The 22550-nt window shown below is 43.3% G+C and overlaps 1 protein-coding gene across 1 annotated transcript; it reads left to right on the forward strand.

Moving 5' to 3' along the window:
- The first annotated feature begins 673 nt into the window (after positions 1-673).
- On the forward strand, positions 674-20921 carry Matn3 (matrilin 3). The gene is made up of 8 exons (XM_013013548.1): positions 674-890; positions 5989-6555; positions 10177-10302; positions 11396-11521; positions 13635-13760; positions 16487-16612; positions 18578-18688; positions 20048-20921. The coding sequence occupies exons 1-8, from the start codon at positions 674-676 to the stop codon at positions 20101-20103; spliced, it is 1455 nt and encodes a 484-aa protein (XP_012869002.1). The 3' UTR covers positions 20104-20921.
- Positions 20922-22550: the final 1629 nt, after the last annotated feature.

The following is a 22550-nucleotide window of genomic DNA, read 5'->3' on the forward strand; positions in this document are numbered from 1 at the left end:
CTTTGGGGACAGGCAGTTCTGGCTGACGGGGGTGGGGGGCGCTCTCTGGGAGAGATGTATGTTTGGTTTTCTATTTCTGGTCATAGAAAATCAAATGTTTGTGGATGTTTGAGACTGGGATGAAAGTTCTCCATTCATGCTGCTAGAATCTGGGAGCCTGTCCCTCTCCCCTCGCTCCTTCCTGTGTTGGCTGGAGAGAAGGGGATGTGAATGTGGGGAGCGAGGCTTCCTCTAGCCCTGAGCCCGGTCCTGGGGTGGGGGGGAGTCCCGGGGCTCCCTAACTGGAAGGCTAGGAGGGACCCAGCGGGCTGCGGGCCTATAGGTGCCAGTGCTCGGGGTCTTACGAAGAGGGAGGCAGCCAGCCAAGCCCACCGGCCGCGGAGGACGCGGGGGGGGGGTGGGGGGGACGCGAGTCAGGGCTGGCGGTGACCACCACGCGGCTGGCCGCCGGGCCCCAGACATGCCGCCGGGCCGCTGGAATGTGCGGACTGGGGCTCGGCGTTGGCCTGGGGCGGCCGGGGCTGCTGGCCAGAGAGGGGCGGGGCGGGGCGGGGCGGGGCCGCCGACGCGGGACCTTTAAATGGGCCACCTCGGCCGGCTCAGGTCCGGGACTACCTAGTGGGTTCAGATCGCCACGCAGCGGACAGGTCCCCGCCGGCACCCCGCGCCCACCATGTCGCGCCTGACCCCCGTGTGCTACCTCCGGGGACTCCTGCTGCTCTGGTCGCTGCTGCTGCTGCTGCTGTTGCTGCCGCCTCCGGCTGCCCCCGGCCCTTTGGACCGCCCGGGCATCCGCATCCGGAGGCCGGAGATCCGAGGCCCCGGCGGCAGTCCCGGGCGCAGCCCTGCTCCCACCAGCGCACCCCATGCCGGGGCCACCCAAGGTCCAGGTAAGGTCGGGCAGGGGGCCCAGAGCATGAAGAAGATGGGTGGCGAGGCTGTGCCGGGGCGGCTGGGGAGCCTCTGACATCCATCAGACGTTCTGCATCTCAGATGTGGCTCTGCAGAAAGAATCTCCTCCCCGCCCTGCCCCGCCCCCCGGTGGAAAGTGGGGTTCAGAGAAAGACAGGGAGATGCCCACTGAGATGTCCGGGCTAGCATTTGGGTCTCCCCCCGCCTTGATCCATGACTTGGGCAAAGAGCGAAGGCACACGCCGACCCCACTCCGAGTGCCTCTCAGCCCTGCCCTGGTCCTCTTCTCGTGGTTCAGCGAAGCACACCTTTTCAGAGACCTCACTTTTAGTCCTTTCCACAGCCCGCGTTAGCGTGTGCAAGGCTTTCTCCTCTCCTCCTTGGTTCCCGAGGCGGCCTTAGAACCCAGGACCTGGCAGAGGAGAAAGTCACTAGGAAGCGTGAAGGAAACCCCCGCTGCCTTCTGGATGGCTGGGACCTGGCCTGTAACCATCCTGTATCAGAACCCCTCTTCTGGGGGTTCTGCTTAGTTGACTGGGCCCCATACACCCCAACCCATGCTTACTTAGATCTCCCAAGACCTAAGATACCTTGGAGTTTGCAAAAAGCCCCAGGTTTACCAAAGTCAAGGTACCCAGCAAATCAGTGTCTCCGCCCAGAATAAACTCCAGGAAACCCTAAGCAAGATTTCCACTACACCAGCTTACCATGCATATGGCTTATGCAATTTTATCTTCCTTTCCCAAAGTTTAGCCTGGGTCTTGCTCGAGAAAAGTTGGACAAAACCATTTTCTCTGTGTGGCACCTATTCTCATCTGACCATCAACTTTGTCTGGTTGGTTTCCATTGTTTCTTTTCTCCTGCACTTTCCTGAATCTATAGACCTCAAGGGACTCTTTGCTGTCACACCCCAGTATTTGAATGGTAAATCTGGAAATAGTGAATGCATGCCATGAAAGCAGGCAGGGTCAGGGTTCACAGGGGTTAAGCTGGTAGCTAGTAAGATGTACAATGTTCTTAGTCAGAAATAGTGGGGGAGAGAGGGCAGCCTGCTTTTTCCCCAGAACTGGACTTACCTCCAGTCCTCACCCACCTTTCTTAAGGAGGGGACCAGGAGATGGAGTTGAGATTCTGTAGGGGAGACCATGTTTCCTCTAAGCTATACCTGTCCTTTGCTACCTGATACCCACACCTGATCTGGAGTAGTAATTCCTTAATAAACACCATCTACATGCTCTACATTTCCCATTTTTGCTTTTAATTGTTGAGTGTTCTTCAGGCTTTTATTTCTAGCAAGACTAAAAATTGGCAGTTGGCTGGGTGCCAGTTGGCTTGAGCCTGAAATCCTAGCTACCCCCAAAGTCTGACTTCTGGAGGGTCCAGGTTTGAATTCAGGCTAGGTAGAAAAGTTTGAGAGACTCTGTCTCTAAACTAGCAAAAAATAGGGCTTAGAGATGTAGCTTAAGTGACAGAGCACCAGCCATGAACAAGCAAGCCAAGTGAGCACTAGGCTCTGAGTTCAAACCCCAGTACTAGCAAAACAACAACAAGAAAAACCTTTTCAGTTTTTCTTGAGAGCCAATTGCTGCTATTTGGTAGTGAGATCTGAAACACTATTAGTGCCCTTTGCTAAAGGGGTTCAAGGCACCAGATGGTCACAGAGTTGCCTAGCATCCTGGGCCTTACCCCTATTGCTGCTATAACAAATGACCATGAATTCAGTAGCTTAAAACAACACCAGCACCCAGCACAGCTTAACATTTGACCCTTTTCTGTTGCCCTTTTCCACTTGGGTTTTTATAATTACATTGGATACACTCAGCTCATCCAGAATTATGTCCCCACCTTAAGGTCTTTAATGGTCAAGTTACTTCTTTCTCACAAAGTAGCATATGCGCACATTACTGTGGTTAGGTTGGGACATCTTTGTGGGGGATGAGAGGGGGACATTATTTTGCCAACCACAGATCCTGTCCCCTTGTCCACCTGAATAGGATTCAGTGTGAAAAGCAGAGTAGAGAAGGAAGGAAGCTGGCTAGCTCAGGTTCAGTGTAAGGAATCACAGCACATTTAGCAAGGACATGGAGCTATGATTTGTAAGGCTGCCATTTGGGTGTCAGCAAAAGCATAGTCGGTTACAGGTTCTTATCACCCTGTTGTTTTGTTCTTTTTTATTTTTTAATTAAGTAGTTATAAAAAGAGGTTACCACTCTGTACATCAGGTTATGAGTATAATGCATCATAACCACTTCCATTTCTCTTCCTCTCATCCTTACCCTCGTCATCTAGTTTAATTTTTACATAGTGTACAATGAATATAATGCCTATATTTGCTCACTCTTCCTCCCTCCTCTTGTGCGTTCCTCCCCTTGTTGCTCTTCCCCCTCCCAAAAAACCCCCCCATGTTTCTATTTTTCCTTGTGTGTGTGTGTGTGTGTGTGTGTGTGTGTGTGTGTGTGTGTGTATCTGTGATGGTACTGGGCTTGGACTCAGGGCCTGGACACTGCCCTGAGCTTTGCTGCTCAGGTCTAGTGTTTAGCCCTAGCAGCTCTACTTCCAGCGTTTTGGAAATTAATTGGAGATAAGAGTCTTACAGATTTTCCTGCCCAGGCTGGCTTCAAACTGAAATCCTCAGATCTCAGCCTCCTGAATAGCTAGGATTACAGGCATGAGCCACTGGTTTTTTCCTTTACTCTAAACATGAAAAAATATATTTAGACTACCATCTGGACAAGATTTTCTACACTAGATATTCCTTGTTTCTAATCCCCAGGATTCTTAAGGGATTCCCTGACATTCTGGAGTTGTTTTAAAAAAAAGAGAGATTTGTAATTCCTTTTGACTTAACTAAATAGATGATATATGGCATATTGCAGGCTAGCGGCTCAAAGTCATCCCTTAGGACTTTTATGGACACATGAGATAATGTTGATTTTTGTGGTGGAAAATGTTGCTTCACAAAGGGCAGCATGATGCTTCAGAAAAGCCCAAGGCGCTAGGAGTCAGGAAGCCTGAAGTGTGACCAGATCTAACCACTTTTTAGTTCTTTCTCCTTCCTGAACACTAGGTATATCTGCTGTTAGATGGGAATGAAAACAACCTGTTCACTTTCTCCCTCACAGGGTCCTTTCGAAAATTGGCATCTGAGATCACTATAGTGACATTGAAACTGAGACCTCCCTCTTCCTCCTCCCCTCCCTCCCTCTCTCTCTCCCTTTCTCCTCTTCTTCCTCCTCTTCCTCCTCCTCCTCCTCCCCCTCCTCTTTCTTCTTGCTCTTCTTCTGTAGTACTACTAGGGTTTGAACTTGAGCTTGCTAGGCAAGTGCTTCTACCTTTAAGCCATACCTCAGCCTATTTTTTTAAAACATTGTTTTTGAGATAGGATCTTGAATTCTGCAGGGGGTGGGGGCAGGTGACTGGGCCTTGCTTGATCTGCCTATTTTAGGCTTCCCATCATAGCTGGCACAGCAGGATCGTGTCATCAAGCGCAGCTCTAAGTTGAGAAGGGGTCTTGTGAGGTTTTCTGCTTGCATTAGCCTGGAATCATGATCCTCCCAATCTGTCTCAGGAGTAGCTAGGATAATAAACTAGAGCCATTTGTGCTGGCTAAGGTGATATCCTAAGGTGTCCTCCAGGGCCGTGGAATAAAACCAAGAGGATACAGTTCAGCTTTTGAAAGACAACCATAAGTGGTATAAGCCTGATTCCAGACAAGACTTTTTCTTTCATAAATAGCTTAGCCTAAGAATTTGGTTGTTTTTTTTTTTAATCTGCCTTTGTTCTGTTTACTGTGAAAATTTCCTGCTTCAAATAGTATCAATGTCTGTTCTTTCATTAAGAAAAGAGTTCATATGGACATCTCCTTAGGACTCCTTTTATACTTAGGTAGGACCATGCCTATGATGTGTGTGTATGTGTGTGTGTGTGTGTGTGTACATGTGTGTGATATGTACATATGTTGGTCAGAAAGGGGGAATGGCCTTAAAATGACTATGATAACTGGCTTCTTTTGCATCTAGCCTTGACTTGTAGGAGGGATTTTGGTGACTGAGACAGAGGTTGTGTAAGTCAGGTGGAAGGAAACAGGAAAGGCTGAGAAAGAAACTAAAGAAACTAAAACGCAATGTGTTGCTGCAGTGTGGTGCCAGATTCTTCTATGCAGAAAAGATGTAAGTGCCTTGTGTGTGGGGAGGAGATGGGGGCCCGAGGGAGGGGCTGTACAGCTAGTCCCTCAGAAACTGGTGAATGAGTAAATGAGAGAGAGCTGGCTAAGAGAGTTGGATGGGGCAGCAGGCCAGACACACAGGTCCGAGACTGCTCCTTAAAACAAGAGATGCCCTCAACGTTAGAGGTGCAATAGACACATGTCACATTAAATTTTTACCCACTCCCCACCCCTCCTTGCCTCGGAGAGCTAAGGTAGAAAGAAGTCAAGAAGAAAAGACTGGGAGCCATTCAGTCTTGCAGTTTGTGAAGACCTTGGAAGTAAAACATCAAGCCTCAGGACAGGGCTCTAGGCAAATTTCTGTGCTCCGCCAACATGAAGGTGAGGTATTTGGGCAAGTTGCATGCATGTGAATCCTCACTATAGGAAACTGAAGGCTTTTGGTGTTTTTCTTTGTTTGTTTGCTTGTTTGTTTTATTTTATTGTGTACCTATCCTGGGGCTTGAACTCAGGGCCTGGGCACTGTCTCTGAGCTCTTCTTGCTCAAGGCCAGCACTCTACCACTTGAGCCACAGCTCCACTTCCAGATTTTTGGTGATTAATTGGAGGTAAGAGTCTCAGGGACTTTCCTACTCCCATTGGCTTCACACTGAGATCCTCAGATCTCAAGTCTCCTGAATAGCTTCAGGATGACAGGCCTGAGTCACCAGCACTTTTCTGGCTTTGGTGTTTTTAAGACCCGCAAGGGAGGGTTCGAGTTTGGGTAAGAAAACAGGCAGAAGGAACATTAGAAAGAGTAACCTGCGTTCTGCCCGGTCTCCTGGATCCCAGGGTTCGTTCCCTGGGAGTAAAGATCACCTGCCCTTTCCAGGTGAGGTCTGATCGTGTGCCCCCCACATCTTCCTCGGCAGGTGTTTGCAAGACCAGGCCTCTGGACTTGGTGTTTATCATCGATAGTTCTCGTAGCGTCCGGCCCCTGGAGTTCACCAAAGTGAAAACCTTCGTGTCCCGGATCATCGACACCCTGGACATCGGCGCGTCCGACACGCGGGTGGCCGTGGTGAACTACGCCAGCACGGTGAAAATCGAGTTTCAGCTGCAGACCTACTCCGATAAGCGGTCCCTGAAACAGGCCGTGGCGCGGGTCCGCCCGCTGTCCACAGGCACCATGTCCGGGCTGGCCATCCAGACGGCGATGGACGAAGCGTTCACCGTGGCAGCAGGAGCTCGGGGACCCGGCTCCAACATCCCCAAAGTGGCCATCATCGTGACCGACGGGAGGCCCCAGGACCAAGTGAACGAGGTGGCGGCCCGGGCGCGGGCCTCGGGCATCGAGCTCTACGCCGTGGGCGTGGACCGGGCGGACCTGGAGTCCCTCAGGATGATGGCCAGCGAGCCTCTGGATGAGCATGTCTTCTACGTGGAGACCTACGGGGTCATCGAGAAGCTGTCCTCCAGATTCCAGGAGACCTTCTGTGGTGAGTTCGTGGCGCTGTCCTTCCGACTAGAAAGCGCGTTCTAGTTCAGACCTTGGGTGTCCAGAAAAGGAGATTCGTTTTTTGTGTTGTTTTGTTTTGGGTAGAAGTCTTAGGGCAGATTTAAATACATGCAGTGCTTTTTTTTTTTTTTGGCGTCTTTTGTTTGTTTGTTTTTTAAAACCAACTTAAGCCCATTGCATGGGTTTGGAAATATAAAGATGCACTGTATATAACTTGGTTTGCTCATAAAAATCTTAATGTTTTCATTAGAAATGTGAAGGCCAGGAAATACCCAAGATATCTATATCTATCTCTTTCTATATATAGCTCTCTATGTATTTAGCTTTACCATCTCTAGACCTAACAGGACTCTATTGGTTCTGTAGAAGGCGGTGGCAGGCAGGCCCAATTCATGGTGTATTTAGCCTAGGGAATACTTAATTTTGGATTAGACTGTTTCTCAATTCTTTATAGAATTGAATTAGGGACTGGGAAGATTGAGTTTGGGTTCAGGTGTGAGATACAGAAGCAGATGAAGAAACAACCAACCCTTGTTACTCTTCTACACTGTTCCTTCTTTAAGATGGAATTTAAATGCAAACATGCTAATTTCACTACAGATTTTTAGCATGAAATTAAGGAGATCTGTCAGTACAAATCTATCTTGTGCTAGGGTTAAATTTTTGTCTGCTAATTAGAATTATGATTTGTAGAATTATGATTTGATTTCTTTTTTGTCATCTGAAGATTATCTTTTGAAGCCCATTAGGGAATATCTAAACAAGTAGGGACAAAAGTGGGATTTAGATGAATTTCTAAACATAGATACCTTTTTCTGCTCTAGCTAATTTTGAACTGTAATCCTCCTGAGTTGTTAGGATTACAGGCGTGAGCCACCAAAACCCAGCAATAGCTTTTTCTTGCATAGCACATTTCACAGCTGTTTATTCCACATGCATTTATGGATCACTAATGACACAGAAAAGTAGTCCCAACCCTTAAGTAACATTCTAGGTTAAGGGCGAGACAAGCCAGGGAGCCAATAACTACAATTTAAATTCAAGGAGACTTTATATCTAAATGAATGTGAACCCAGAAATCACCAGTTGGTGGGGAAATGGGAGACAGAAATTTGTCTGCCAAGAGTGGCCTCATCTCAGCCAGACCTGGCTCGAATCCTCTAACCTTTCCTGTCCCAGGACACGGGGCCTACCTATAATGGCTTTGGCTTTGGTGGAATCTACCAGGAATTTATTGGGCTCCAAAAGAGAAAGTGACTTTCTTTCTCCTAGAAAAAGCCTTCAAGCTTGTGGGTGAGAGAAGTTCCATCAGGACTCGGGTCTGTGGCAAAATTGGGTGTTAAGGGTAGCACCTAGGGCTGGGCTTGAATGCCACGAAATAACAAGTGGTGGGTGGCAAATCGCTACCTCTTTATACAAAAGCCCTCCCTGTCTGGGGGAAAATGCCCTCTCTATGGAGGAAAGACTGAGGGGCAGCTTGTTGGAGCCAACAGGTTGGAACGATCATTCCATGAAAAGGGCCTTCTTGGGAAAAATGTTAGTATTGTCCTGTTGCCAAGGGCAATGGAGGCTGGGATACCCGCCACCCCAGTGCCCAGCCTCCTCTAACAGGCCTCCTTGGTGTCTGAGAGATGACTGAATTCATTGATTCTTCTTTGAAAACACATCACTTGGAAATAAAAAGTCCAGTCAGATATAAGTGGTTCTTGGGATCAAAAGATGGAGACACAGTTTAGCTGATGTATCTTTCTTTCTTTTCTTTTTTTCCTTTTTCCTTCCTTCCTTCTTTCCTTCCTTCCTTCCTTCTTCCTTCCTTCCTTCCTTCTTCCTTCCTTCCTCTCTCTCCCTTCCTTCCTTCCTTCCTTCCTTCCTTTCTTCCTTCCTTCCTTCCTTCCTTTCTTTCTTTCTTTCTTTCTGTCTTTCTTTCTGTCTTCCTTCCTTTCTTCTTTCCTTCTTCCACCCACCTTCCCTCCCTCCTTCTTTTTATCTTGCTTGGTTTCTCTTTCTCCCTCCCTTACTCTTTCCTCCCTCCCTCCCTGCCTCCAACGCTCCCTTCCTCCCTTGTTTCCTTCTTTTCATATATATATATAAATTTTAATTTATGTGGTTGTGTGAAGTTTCAGTTCAACTGGTCAGTTTATGAGTATAAGGCATTTTGACTAAAGTCAGTCCACTGTTCTCCCCATCTCTCTCAACCCTACCCAAAGTAACCTAGTTCCATTTTTTACATATGTACATGGAATATTATGACTGTGTTTGCCCACTTCCCTTTTAAAATCTTTGATAGCATACGATTGTGATATTTTCATAGGTATCCATAATATATCTCAATTCAGTTTACCTCTTCCATTGATCTCCCTTACCTCTCCTCACTTCTAAATCAATTTTAACGTTTCTAAATCTATTTTTGTAATGCTACATAACTACATTGGCCACATTCACCCTCATTTATCTTCTCTTTGTCCTCCCTTCACTCGATGATATCCACCCCTACCAGAACCTGTTTTAATTTCCTATTATTCTTTTTTCTTTTTTATGTGTATGCATTGTATCAAGGGTTTTCACCATGATAGTTCAGATATGAATATATTCTATTTTAATCAGAAGAACTCTTTTCCTCTCTGTCCCTGACTGAGCCTCTTATTCTTCCTTTTTACCTGTTTATATTTAGCATGCGAGGTCACTGTCCTTGTAGATATTAGCACCCCAAGTTGCATACACAGATTCCTGTGCTCTCTTGCATATGCACCCATGGTGCATATGCAAAAGCATGTTACCTGAATCGCCTTTCATTATTTGCATATTCAAAATAGGGAACACAGCTCAAGTGTGAGTGAGCTCCAGGCTGAAATATGCGTGCTGCATGTAAATTCTACTCAGGCCCAAAATATAGAAACCTTGGCACCCCCACCCTGTTCTGGCTGCAGTAGGATCGCGCTCACTGACTCACTCACTCACAGCACTTGAGACAGTGTATTCTACATTACTCATCTCCCATTTCTCATGGTTAGGAAGCAAAAAAAAATTTTTTGTGGATATGTGAATAAGCTAAATAAACATCAAGTGGCCTGACCAATGGAAGAGGTTGGCTTCAGCTACTCCAAATCCAAAATTCACTATTTCCTTTGAGAAAATTTACAGAAAGATCTATACTTGTAGTGACATTTCCTGTATACAAGTACTAGAAATCTAATAAACCAGAGGCAGAAAACAAATAACTAATTTCTTTTTGTAGTTGATCATAGGGTTTGAACTCAGGGTTTGGACATTGTCCCTGAGCCTTTTTGCTCAAGGCTAGCCTCTTCCAGTTAGAACTACAGCTCCACTTCTGGTGGTTAATTAAAGATAAGAGTCGCTCAGACTTCCCTGCCAGGTAGGTTTTTAATCTCAGATCTCAGCCTCCTGAGGCTAGGATTACAAGATTACAACTCCTGAGCGAGGATTACAGGTGTATGTCACCAGGGTGCAGACAAATAGCTATTTTCTATAGTGAATAATAAGAGTCAGAAGGGAGTCGGAGAGCAATGTCTTTCTGAATAGGAGAAAGTATGTCAGCTTTCAAATGTGTTAATGCCTCTTCCTGTACCCTTCCTTTGCACAGCTGTGGACCCGTGCGTGCTTGGCACACACCAGTGCCAGCACGTGTGCATCAGCGATGGGGATGGAAAGCACCACTGCGAGTGTAGCCAGGGATACACCCTGAACGTGGATAGGAAAACCTGTTCAGGTGGGGCCTACACAGGGGGCTGTGCCTCACTTGGACTTATTTGGCGGTCTTCTCTCCAGGGGTGGGGCTGGCCTTATGATTTCACTCAGTCTCTTTTTAATCTAAATGCCTTTTTCTGATTGATTGTTCATCAACAATTTTCCATGGAAGGAACATGGGAGCAAAGTGAGATAATACCTTAGCCTAGCATGAGCCTTAAGTAAAAAAGGAAAAGTGTTAGTGGGAGAGGAGGTGAAAAGCATCTGAAAGTCTTCATCCTCTTGAGGAGTTGGCATCTTTCCTGAGTTTTATTTAATGAGATATAAGCATCACCTGTTCTCTGTGAACATACATCCACATGGACCTTCAAAGTAGAGGGACAATTAGGGAGGTCCTTGCTCGTGGCTCATGAATTCTCATACAGAGTCAACCAAGAATGGGAATTAGGTTTTCTTTTCTTTTTTTTTGGAGGGGGGGGGTAGGGGGCTGACTGAGACTGAGACTCAGACTCAATAGTTGACACTTCACTTTTGCTCATTGGGTAGCACTCTACCAACTGAGCCATATGCCTCTAGCACCATCTTTCTATATTTTTACCCTAGAAAAGAGTTTCTGAAAGAATGAAAACATAAAGATTATTTAATATGGGCTGGGAATGTGGCTTAATGGTAGAGTGCTTGCTTGCCTAGCATGCATGAAGCCCTGGGTTTGATTTCTCAGTACCACATAAACAGAAAAAGCCAGAAATGGCACTGTGGCTCAAGTGGTAGAGTGCTAGCCTTGAGCAAAAAAGAAGCTCAGGAACAGTGCCCAGGCCCTGAGTTCAAGTTCTAGGACTGGCAAAAAAAGAGATTATTTAATGCAACCTACCCACATTATATAAAATAAAACTGAGATACAAAGAAGGGAAAAGATGTACACACATTCGGCGAGTCTGTGAGTGAAGGAAACAATCCCAGACAATCCTTGCCCTCCACTATGATTTGCTCCCTTTATCAGCTCTGTGTGTGTGTGTGTGTGTGTGTGTGTGTGTGTGTGTGTAAGAAATGTGGCCTGCAATGATTTATCATCTATTTTCCATGTGCTCATACTTTTCCTATTCATCTTTTGATAGCTATTGATAAGTGTGCCCTTAGCACTCACGGGTGTGAACATATCTGTGTGAATGAGAGAAGCGGCTCTTACCACTGTGAGTGCCATGAAGGTTATGCCCTGAATGCAGACAGGAAGACATGTTCAGGTGAGTGGGCTTGTCTGCCTACCTATCCACCCACCTACTTACCTACCCACCCAGTGCTGGAAAGACAGGCCACATGGGCTGGGAATGTGGTCTGTTTTTCTCCCTTGCCAAACTTGAGTCCTTCCTCCCTCCCTCCCTCCCTCCCTCCCTCTCTCTCTCTCTCTTTCTTTCTTTCTCTCTTTCTTTCTTTCTTTTTTCTTTCTCTCTTTCCTTCTTTTTTTAAAATGTATTTTTGTTTTGTGTTTGATTGTGTTTTCCCATTTCTAAGTTTCATTTGAACAGTTATGAATAATCACATGAATGTGTCAATGTGTGTTGGCTCCTTTCCTCTCAGCCTTCCTGGTCCTTCCAAATGCTCAGACAATGTGGTAATTTAGTAGCAATTACCACCCCACAAAGGACTTATTGTTTACAAAGATAAGGAGAACCAGGTAGATAGTACCTTATCCAAGTGATCAAAAAGATCAAATCCTATGAGGAAAGTGACATCATGTATGGCTACTGCCTCACTGAGGACACGATAGCATGGCCGAGGGATAGCTAGTGCGGGGATGGTGAGGAAGCTCAGACAAAACACAAATAGAGAAAAATTTTTATTAAAAAATAATTTTACAGTACTTTTTTTTTTTGTCAGTTGTGGGGCTTGAACTCTGGGCCTGGGCGCTCAGCTCTTTGGCTCAAGACTAGTGCGCTACCACTTGAGCCACAGTGCCACTTCTGGTTTTCTAGTAGTTTATTGTAGGTAAGAGTCTCACCGACTTTCTTTCCTGGGCTGGCTTTGAACCACAATCCTTAGATCTCAGCCTCCTGAGTAGCTAGGATTACAAGTGTGAGCCACTAGTGCTCGGCGTAGTTGTTATTATTATTTCTTACAGGCTCATGCCTGTAATCCTAGCTACTCAGAAGGCTGAAATGTAAGGATTGAGGTTCAAGGCCAGCCTGGGCAGGAAAATCTATGAGACTCTCATCTCCAATTAATCACCAAAATACTAGAAGTGGAGCTGTAGCTGAAGTGATAAAGTGGCAGCCTTGAGCAAAAGAGCTCAGGGACAGCACTCAGGCCCTGAGTTCAAGTTGTAGGACTGCACAAATTTTACACACACACAAAATACAAGGATTGAGCACATGGTCTGCATGTGAAAAGACTAGCTTAAAGCAAGTCCAATCCTGGACCAGGAAAAAGGACACTTGTGAAATATCTGAAATTTGAATTAGGTGTATAGATTTGTAAATCATATTGTATCTATGTTTTTCATAATCATGCTAAAGTAATATTTGTTGTTATAAATTCTCTTTTTTGCAAGCTTTTTAACAAACCTGAAATTGTCTCAAAATAAAAAGTTCAAAAATTTCAAATGAAGACAGTTTTGGAATATATTAGTACAGTGAGAAGGGCATTGAGTGACAATTTGAGCCTTTAGTTCAGATGCTGCCCTGTATCCATTGGTCTCCTCCAGGCTCATTTTCTCCATTTGTAAAACAGGAGAGGTATGACCTACACGTTCTGCACACTCAAATTCTGTGCTTTGCCAAGCCTAGTGTAATTAACCACATCACTGCTGTTATCTCTCTAAGTACAACAAACCTAAAAGGAATTTATTTATGACCTACTTACATTATAAAAACCCTAGGTTGATTTTTTGTTGTTGTTGTTGGTAGTGGTCATGGGGCTTGAACTCTTGGCCTGAGCGCTGTCCCTGCGCTCTTTAGCTCAAGGCAAGTGCTCTACCACTTGAGCCATAGTGCTACTTTGGTTTTCTAGTGGTTAATTGGAGATAAGAGTCTCACAGACTTTCCTGCCTGGACTGGCTTTGAACCGCGATTCTCAGACCTCAGCCTCCTGAGTAGCTAGGATTATAGGTGTGAGACACCGGTGCCCAGCTGTTGATGATTTTGAAATGAAATTGAAGAAGTTTGTGCATGCAGGAATTTTACTTAACTCAGTCCACTTCTAGTTAGAGAAAATAGTGGTGACAGCTTTGACTAGCCTCCAGTAGGTTTTTCCTTTTCTATATTTCTAGCTGCAAATAAGGACGTTTCTAAGAATGTTTCAATCTATAATAAAAAGACCTTTTACTTTTTATTTCTTTTCTCCTGGACTTTTGTTTGGCAGCTCAAGACAAATGTGCATTGGGTACAGTTGGCTGTCAGCACATTTGTGTGAACGATGGAGCTGGGGACTATCATTGTGAATGCTTTGAAGGCTACAGCCTGAATGCAGATAAGAAAACCTGTTCAGGTAAAGGGCTTCTCCAGAAAACTCCTTTAAACTTGACTCTTTCTAGGTCAGTGACACCAACTTGCAACTTGCCAGGAAAGAGGGTTTTGGGTTTTTTTTCCAGGTAACTTAACAGTCAAACATTCTGCCATCCTTACATACTAAGGCATGCATTGCTCAGAAGGAGATGAGCTCACTGGGTTTTCCAAACACAGATCACTTCAGAAAATTACTAGGAAATGGGTAGGGAGTGGTGGTGGGGGTATAAAAAAAAGCTAATTAAATGTAGAGACCTTATCCAGGAAAATTTTATAGCCCTACACACTGGGGATATTTTTCAGCAAATAGGAGAGGAAGTCTGCTGGACAGTAACTATTTGGTGTGATAGGCTGAACTGATCTTTTTTCCAGTTAAAATGTAGCCTGGAACTTCTCTGTAGTGTTAATCTTAAAACTTGATGGTTTCAGTAAAGGAGACTTTGTAAATGCCTGAATTAGACCCAGACACAACTTCCAGTAAGTCTGAAGCAGGACATTCCTTGACAGTTTCTAGCTGATCAATCTTCAGTCAGCCTGAGCCTTATGCCTTGTCTAATGATCCCTTGCCAGGATTGCAAATCCTCATTAATTTGATTTAAACTCACTGGCAGAACAGGGTGGCGTTTATACAAGTCAAAACACTCCAAAAGGAGAGAAATTCATGGCTCTTGAGGTGGTGTTTAGTTTTGACATATTGTGTACTATCTAGATTTCACATGTCTTTTCTTTTCCCTTATGGAACTCTATTTCGAGGATCTCACCAAGGAAGATGAAGAAAGCTGGGCAGCAGTGTTTCAGACCTGTAATCCTAGCTATTAAGGTAGTGGAGATCTGGAGGATTACAGATCCATTGCAGATCTGCCTATTGTAGAAGCCATCATGAACAGAAAAAGTTGAGCAATTCCATCTCCAAAATAACTAGCAAAAAGTCCAGTTGGAAATGTAGCTCAAGTGGTAGAGTACCGGCTGAGCAAACAAGCTAAGCAAGTATGAAGCTTGAAGAGAAGAAGAGAGGAAGGGAGGAGAGGATAGGAGAGGAGAAGAGAGGAGAGGAGAAAAGAGGAGAGGAGAGGCGGGGAGAGGAGAGGAGAGGAGTAAATACAGATGTAGAGAAATTACATATGGCCAGTTCCCCTCTTTAAAAGAATAAAATCAGGCTGAGTATGGTGGTGCATAATCCTAGCAGTTAGGGAGGCTGAGGTAGGAGGATTATAAGATCAAGGTGCATTTGTGCTACAGAGGAGTTGGAAGCCAGCCTGGATTATAGCATGAGACCCTGTCACAAACACAAAAAGAAGTCACCACAAAAATATTGAGTACCTATTTTGTTCCTAAAGCTTCATTAAACAATGTAAGCACGTGCGCGCGCATGTGCATGCATGCACGTGCGTGCGTGCGCGCGCACGCGCGCGCGCGCGCACACACACACACACACACACACACAGGCTGGACAGGGGACTAGCTGGCACTGTTTGTTTTTGTTGGTCGTGGAGCTTGAACTCTGGGCCTGAGCGCTGTCCTTCAGTTCTTCAGCTCAAGGCTAGTGTTCTACCACTTGAGCTACAGAGCCACTTCTGGTTTTCTGGTAGTTTATTGGAGACAAGAGTTTCATGGAGGGGCTGGGAAGGTGGCTCAGTGGTAGAGTGCTTGCCTTGCATGCATGAGGCCCTGGGTTCAATTCCTCAGCACCACATAAGCAAATGAAAAAAGCTGGAAGTGGCGCTGTGGCTCAAGTGGTAGAGCGCTAGCCTTGAGCTGAAGAGCTGAGGGACAGTGCCCAGGCCCAGAGATCAGGCCCCACGACTGGAGCCCCCCCCTCCCCCCAAAAAAAAAGAGTTTCATGGACTTTCTGGCCTGGGCTGGCTTTGAACTGTGATCCTCAGATCTCAGCTAGGATCACAGGCATGAGCCACTGGTGCCTGGCTCTGGCACTAGTTTTTGCTGGGCAGCTAGAGTGGAGAGGACTCATTCACCACTGGTTCCATCCCTGTAGCTGCTTCTAACAATCCCAGGACATGGAGGAACTGAGAAAATGGAACAAAACCCGATCTGCATCTCAGATGAGCTAAAACAGAGGCGTCTACTTGAAAAATTAAACATCAAGTTTTCATAAGGCAGACCACTCCAGGCAGTACTTCCAGATACCTGTAGCCATATTCCTCAGTGCCTCCTGTGGGCCTCATATAACAATGCTTAGTTCTAGTATTTTGTACATATCGTGATGCCTTCAACCCTCACAGCAACCTTAGAAGGAAACTGAGGCACAGACAGACTGAAAAACTTGCTCAGGTCACAGAGCCAGGGTTTGAATCTAATAGTTACATCTGCTTATAATCACTGACACAGTATGCAAAGCACTGGACAGCAAAGAGGCATAGAGAAGAAGAATAGAATGGTGGTAAAGTTACATATGTATTTTTTTTTAATGTGCCTAGTCTTGGGGCTCAAACTCAGGGCCTGGGCACACTGTTCTTGAGATTTTTTTTTCTCTCATGGCTAGGGCTCTGCCACTTGAGTCGCAGCTCTATTTACAGATTTTGTTGGTGGCTAATTAGAGATCAGAGTCTCACAGATTTTCCTGCTCTGCCTGATTTTGAACCGCAGTGCTCAGTTTTCAGACTCCTGTGTAGCTAGGATTACAGGCACGAGTCACCAGGTCCCGGCTGTTTGTTTACTGTTTATTTTCTTTCCTGCATGGCTCCTTGTCAGTGGATAACAAATGTGTTCTGGGTACTCATGGCTGCCAACACATTTGTGTGAGTGACGGGGTTGCATCCTATCACTGTGACTGTTTCCCTGGCTACATCTTGAATGAAGACAAGACGACATGTTCAGGTAAAGACTGGCCCTTTAAGTGCCTCCATTTTTTTTTAAGGAATAAGCTGCTATTTATATGGTATGTCATTAGCATCCTTCCAGTAGTTCCAGCTGTCTACAAAATTAAAAAAAAAATTACTGGGGCTGGGAAGATGGCTCAGTGGTAGAGCGCTTGCCTTGCATGCCTGAGGCCCTGGGTTTGATTCTTCAGCACCACATAAGCAAAAAGAAAAAAGCCGGAAGTGGTGCTGTGGCTCAAGTGGTAGAGCACTAGCCTTAAGCTGAAGAGCTGAGGGACAGCGCCCAGGCCCAGAGCTACCTTCTGTACTTGGATCCCATCCTTTCTCTTTTCTTGCCAATTAATGTCTCTAACTATGGTTAAAAAATCACAGTAAAATATACAGAATATGAAATTTACTATTCTCATAATTTTAAAACCTTCAGTTTAGTAGCATTCAGTATTGTTCATCTCCAAAATATTTCCGTTATCCTAAGCTAAAACTACGCCCTCATGAATCATTAAGTGCTCATTCCCCACTCACCTGGCCCCATCTGGCCCCTAGTACTTACTGTTCTATTTGAGCTTGTCTTTTAAAACTTCTTTTCTAAGTCAAGCGCTGATGGCTCATGTCTGTAATCCTAGCTACTCAAGAGGCTGAGATCTCAGGATCACAGTTTGAAGCCAGCCCAGGCAGGACAGTCTGTGAGACACTTATTTCCAATTAACCAACCACAAAAGACTGGAAGTGAAGCTGTGGCTCAGGTGGTTGAGCACCAGCCAGGAGCAAAAAGGCCAAGAGGGAGCTCAAAGCCCTAAGTTCAAGCTCCACAACTGGTGCAAAGCAATGATGACACTACTTCTTTTCTACTATATTCACTCCTTCTTTTCCAAGTCTTGCAGTCTAGCCACAGTAGCTATTTGATATTCTAGGCACATTCTCTATTCCTGGCTCCAGTTAACATCCCTCACCATGTTTGCAGATAAAAACAAATGCATCAATCCAATGGGAGCAATGCTAGGAAAGCACAAGGGCAGAGGAGGGTTTCGGAGAAAGGACTGCTGGCTGGGAAGTGACACATGGAGTTGGGGAGAAGCTGTGGAAGCCCTAGAGGAAGAAGGAAGGGAAGCTCTGAGTGTGGCTGGAGGACTGGAAATGTGGGAAAAGGGAAAATGTGGCCAGGGAAAAGGAAGTGTGGCTTGGGATGAGCGTGGCTTAGAATAAGTGTGGCCTAGGAAGTATGGCTTGGAGAGTTAAGCAGGTGCTCAATCAAGCTGAACATCCGGGTCACAGGGAGAGGAGTTCTTATTTCATCTCAAGGGTGATGGAAAGCCATGGAAAGATTTAAGGCTGCGACGCAACATGATGTCTGTATGTTTAGAAGTCTCTATGAAGAGGCTGGAGAACATGAAGGGTAGAAGGGGGACTCCAGTGAGGACCTTATTGTCATGGTATTGCGCTTGCTAGGCATATCTTCTACCACTTAAGCCACACTCCCAGCCCTTTTACTGTAGGTATTTTTCAAATAAGGTCTCACTTTGTCCTGGGCTAGGATTACAGGTATGAAACACCATGCCTGACCCTCTCACCATCGTTTAAAAAAGTTTCCTTAATATCATGAATAATTTCTTATAATCACAAAACTATAGAGAACCACATAATGGACTTTCATATGAGCATCACCCAGTTTTGACAATTATAAGCATTTCCCCAATGTTTCTTAGTACAATTTAGTGACATTAACATTCCAAAAGATTGCCTTTATCTTTTACCTCCTAAAGATACCTTTAGGTAAGTCTTGAAAATGGAAATGTTGAGTTGAACTGCAGATTTCCTATTTTTTTTTCTAATCCCATGTAATAGGTTTGAGCACAGAGCCTTCATATAGCAAGCAAGTGCTCTATCATTGACCTATGTGCCCAGCTACTGATTTGTTGTAATTTCTAGGTTGCTATAACAATTTGTATAATGTTATTGTCTCCAGCTGTTGAAGAAGCACGGAGTCTCATTTCCACGGAAGATTCTTGTGGCTGTGAAGCCACCGTGGCATTCCAGGAAAAAGTTAGCTCCTATCTTCAAAGACTGAACACCAAACATATCCTTTTTGGAAGATATTCTGCTTCTTATTAAAGCCAATCTAGATACCACAATGGTACCGAACATTTTTGGACATTGCATAGGTAAGTACCTTATTGGTTGGTTTAGGATAAGCAGTAATAGTGCTTTGAAAAATACTAGAGTTCCTTTTGATTTATTTTTAAAATTTAGTTGCATGTATTAATATTATTTGCAAGACTTATAAGCTTTAATTTTAAAATATTTAAGGGCTGGGAAGGTGGCTCAGTGGTAGAGTGCTTGCCTAGCATGCATGAAGAAGCCCTGGGTTCGATTCCTCAGTACCACATACACAGAAAAAACCAGAAGTAGGGCTGTGGCTCAGGTGGTAGAGAGCTAGCCTTGAGCAAAAGCAGCTCAGGGACAATGCCCAGGCTCTGAATTAAAGCCCCAGGACTGGCAAAAAAAAATATTCTTGTACAAGAGGTTTATCATTTAATAGGTGCTGTTATTTATTCATTGCATCTTTATTTTATTGTTATTATAAAGGTGATGTACAGGGTATTATAGTTACATAAGTCAGGTATAAAGTTCCTTTATAATGGTTTTGTACATCATCTATGCACATGTGATGTTTACAGGTAAGAGCTATGTAACTATTTCTTTCCTAGGATTTTCCCATAGCAATAACAGAACTCCTGAGCTCAGAATCTGTGCAAGTACAGAACAAATCAGGGTGTGGTATCTTGGAAGCACGTGGTTCCACACAAATGCTCACAAAACAGACTTCAAAATGTAGTAATGATACTGTCTTAGAAACCTTAAAAATAAGTTCTTTGGTTAAAGGATTAACATAGAAAAAGTACTTTTGTCTTTTTAGCTCAAGTTATCATCTCTATTTTTATAAAACTCAGAGGGAATAGAAATCAGACTGTGGTAGGTATAACTGACAAGTATGCAGGCTTTCAAGGAGGGTATAATCTTAAAGGAATGAATTTCCAAATCATTCTTTTGCTTAGGACACTACTTTCCCATGTTTCACATCAGTGTTTCCATTCTCCTAACTACGCAAGTAAAGCAGATCTTTCTTCCTGAATCTATGAAGATACAAACACAGGGTCAACTCAGCAACTCTGTCAAGACTTTATGAATATTGTTTTCACACCCACACCACTAAGAGATGCCTTTCTAATTAATTTTTGTATGAGCAAAAAGATTTGAAGACTACTATAGTCTCATTTTATCATGCTCTTCAAAGAATATCTGAATTTTAGATTAGACTTGGTGAGAAAATAGTTTTGCTCTTCTTTACATTGTTTTCTCTACTGTTGAAGTGTTTGAAAGAGTGTTTGTGTCTAATGCATACAAATGAATAGTACTGGCCTTAACAAGAAACCACTCGATGACATTCTGGAGAAGTTGCAAGTAAATGAATATGGACAAGTACATCGTTAAAAATACTCAGATTTTTTCATATGGAAATGTGGAGAATTTATGTGTTTAGTTCTTATCCTTTTGTTCACTTGTTTCTTCAATTGTTCCTCCCAGTAATTTGCCATTATTATGCCTTGGTATTACTGGATAAATAGTATGAGGCTTTTCTGGAGAAGCAATATTATTTTCTAAGGAAGTAAGTGTGCAGAACTTTATTAAAAGCACACTTTAGTATGTCTATGCTATGACTGTGAAATGGTTGCTAGGAAGTAGAATAAAATGTTTAATGTTTTATTAGCTACTAATTGAGCCATTTAACTATTAATTATTAGATGAGTAAAGATAGTCAAGTGGGTAATGGGAACATCAGATCTATTTTCTCTTGATAATATTTATAATATGTAAAAATCTTATAACTTTTACAGAGTTATATATAAAGTTACAAAGTATACAAAAGTTACATATAAAAGGCTTATATGATTAAATTGTGATATATAATTTGGAACTGTTCACAATTTAACACTTGTATTGTGCATAATTTTACTGAGCATTATTGAATCTATGATCAAGGGATTGCAATATATTAAAAACTATTAACACAAAGTACTGTTAGTGAACATTGCATACCAACCTAAATTCATTCTGGCCTTATAAATTTACAACAAATAAACATTAATTGTAAATAGGATATTAAACTTTTTACCAAGGCCAAAAAAGGAAACACAACCCTAAATTTACTTATTATTTTGCTTTGGGATCAATTAATAAATTTATGTAAAATTGACATAACAAGTAATAAAATCTAAGATTGTCTTATTTAATGTTAGTAGGAAACCTAATGCTCAAATTCTTTATTTTGGTTTGAATTTTTTAATACAATAAAATTTATTCTCTTTATTATTGTTATGTCCTTTTTTGATGATTTGTGTTAATTTTGTCTACTGAATATAGTTATGTTGAACTAAATTAGTAATTATTTTGAGGGTATCAGTTTTGTGTCAAAGGATAGAATGTTGATACTTTTACTATATTAAATATCAGATACTTTTTTTTTCTTGCCAATCATGAGACTTGTATACATGGCTTGGTGCTGTCCCTGAGCAATTTTGCTCAAGGCTAGCACTCTACCACTTTTAGCCAAAGCTCAACTTTTGGTTTAGGGGTGGTTATTTGGAGATAAGAATCTCACAGATTTTTCTACCCTGGCTGGCTCCAAGCTGCAATCCTCAGGTCTCAGCCTCCTACATAGCTAGGATTATAGGCAGGAGCCAGTGCCAGCTTAAATCTAATATTCTTGAGGTTAAAAAAATATTAGTTAAGCCAGATGCAATTATTTCATGCCTGTAATCCTAGCTACTCAAGATGATGAGATCTAAGGATCACAATATGAAACCGGTCCAGGGAAGGAAAGTTCTTGAGACTTTTACCTCCAATTAACCACCAAAATGCTGGAAGTAGAACTTTGGCTCAAGTTGTAGAATGCTAACCTTGAGCAATAAGTAAATAAATACTGCATATGCGCACGCACACACGTGTGCACACACACACACATACACACACAAACTGGTAAAGTGGATTTATAATGTGATCCAACTGTGCTACTGGAATAACAGTAACCACTAATACCTGTATACCTATGTTTACTGTGGCATTATTTACAATACCAAGTTAAGAAATCAGCCTGGTGTTTGCCAGTGAATGAATGAGCAAAGAAAATGTCCTATCTATCCACATATGATAGGGTATTATGTGGTCATAAAGAACCAAATGGAGGGACAAAGGATGAACAAATGCAGCAGTAGTACTCAGGAGACACTATGTTGAAACTATACAACTTGTGGGTGAGATGGGAGGGAAAAACTGCTGGAGAGCCAGGGAAGGGGTGACATTCTCCAAAAAGAAATGTGCTCATTACTTGACATGTAATTGTGACCCCCTTTGTAACAACACCTTTATAATAACAATAAAAACTAAATAAAAAAGAACTATATCAGCTTTAGGAAAATGGGTAGAGTTGAAGCTCATCATGTTAAGTGAAATAATCCAGACTCAGAAAGACAAGCATTATATACTTTTCTCTCAATTGTGAAATCTAGGGGAAGGAGGAAGACATGAAAGTAATAGAATTGTTAAAGAGGAGAGGGATCAAATGGAATGGGGGAGGTGAGAGGAGGAAATGGAGGGATGGAGATCATCAATATCTTATACACATGAATGAAAATGTCACAGTGAAACCTATTATTTTGGATAATACCACTAGTAGGCTATAATGAAGTACGTTTGCAGCAGATGGAGTGAGATAAAATTATTGCAGCAGGAGTGAGGTAAAACTATCTAGATTTAGACAAAATGAGAGACTAATATTGACATAAGTTCCTGAGAAGCAAATATAATTTAAAGATGTAAACCTAAAATAACCTTAAAGAAGTACACTAAATCAGCATATTATACGAAACAACTATTGTTAA

This window comes from Dipodomys ordii, unplaced genomic scaffold (genome assembly GCF_000151885.1).
Source record: "Dipodomys ordii isolate 6190 unplaced genomic scaffold, Dord_2.0 Scaffold20, whole genome shotgun sequence".
NCBI lineage: Eukaryota > Metazoa > Chordata > Mammalia > Rodentia > Heteromyidae > Dipodomys > Dipodomys ordii.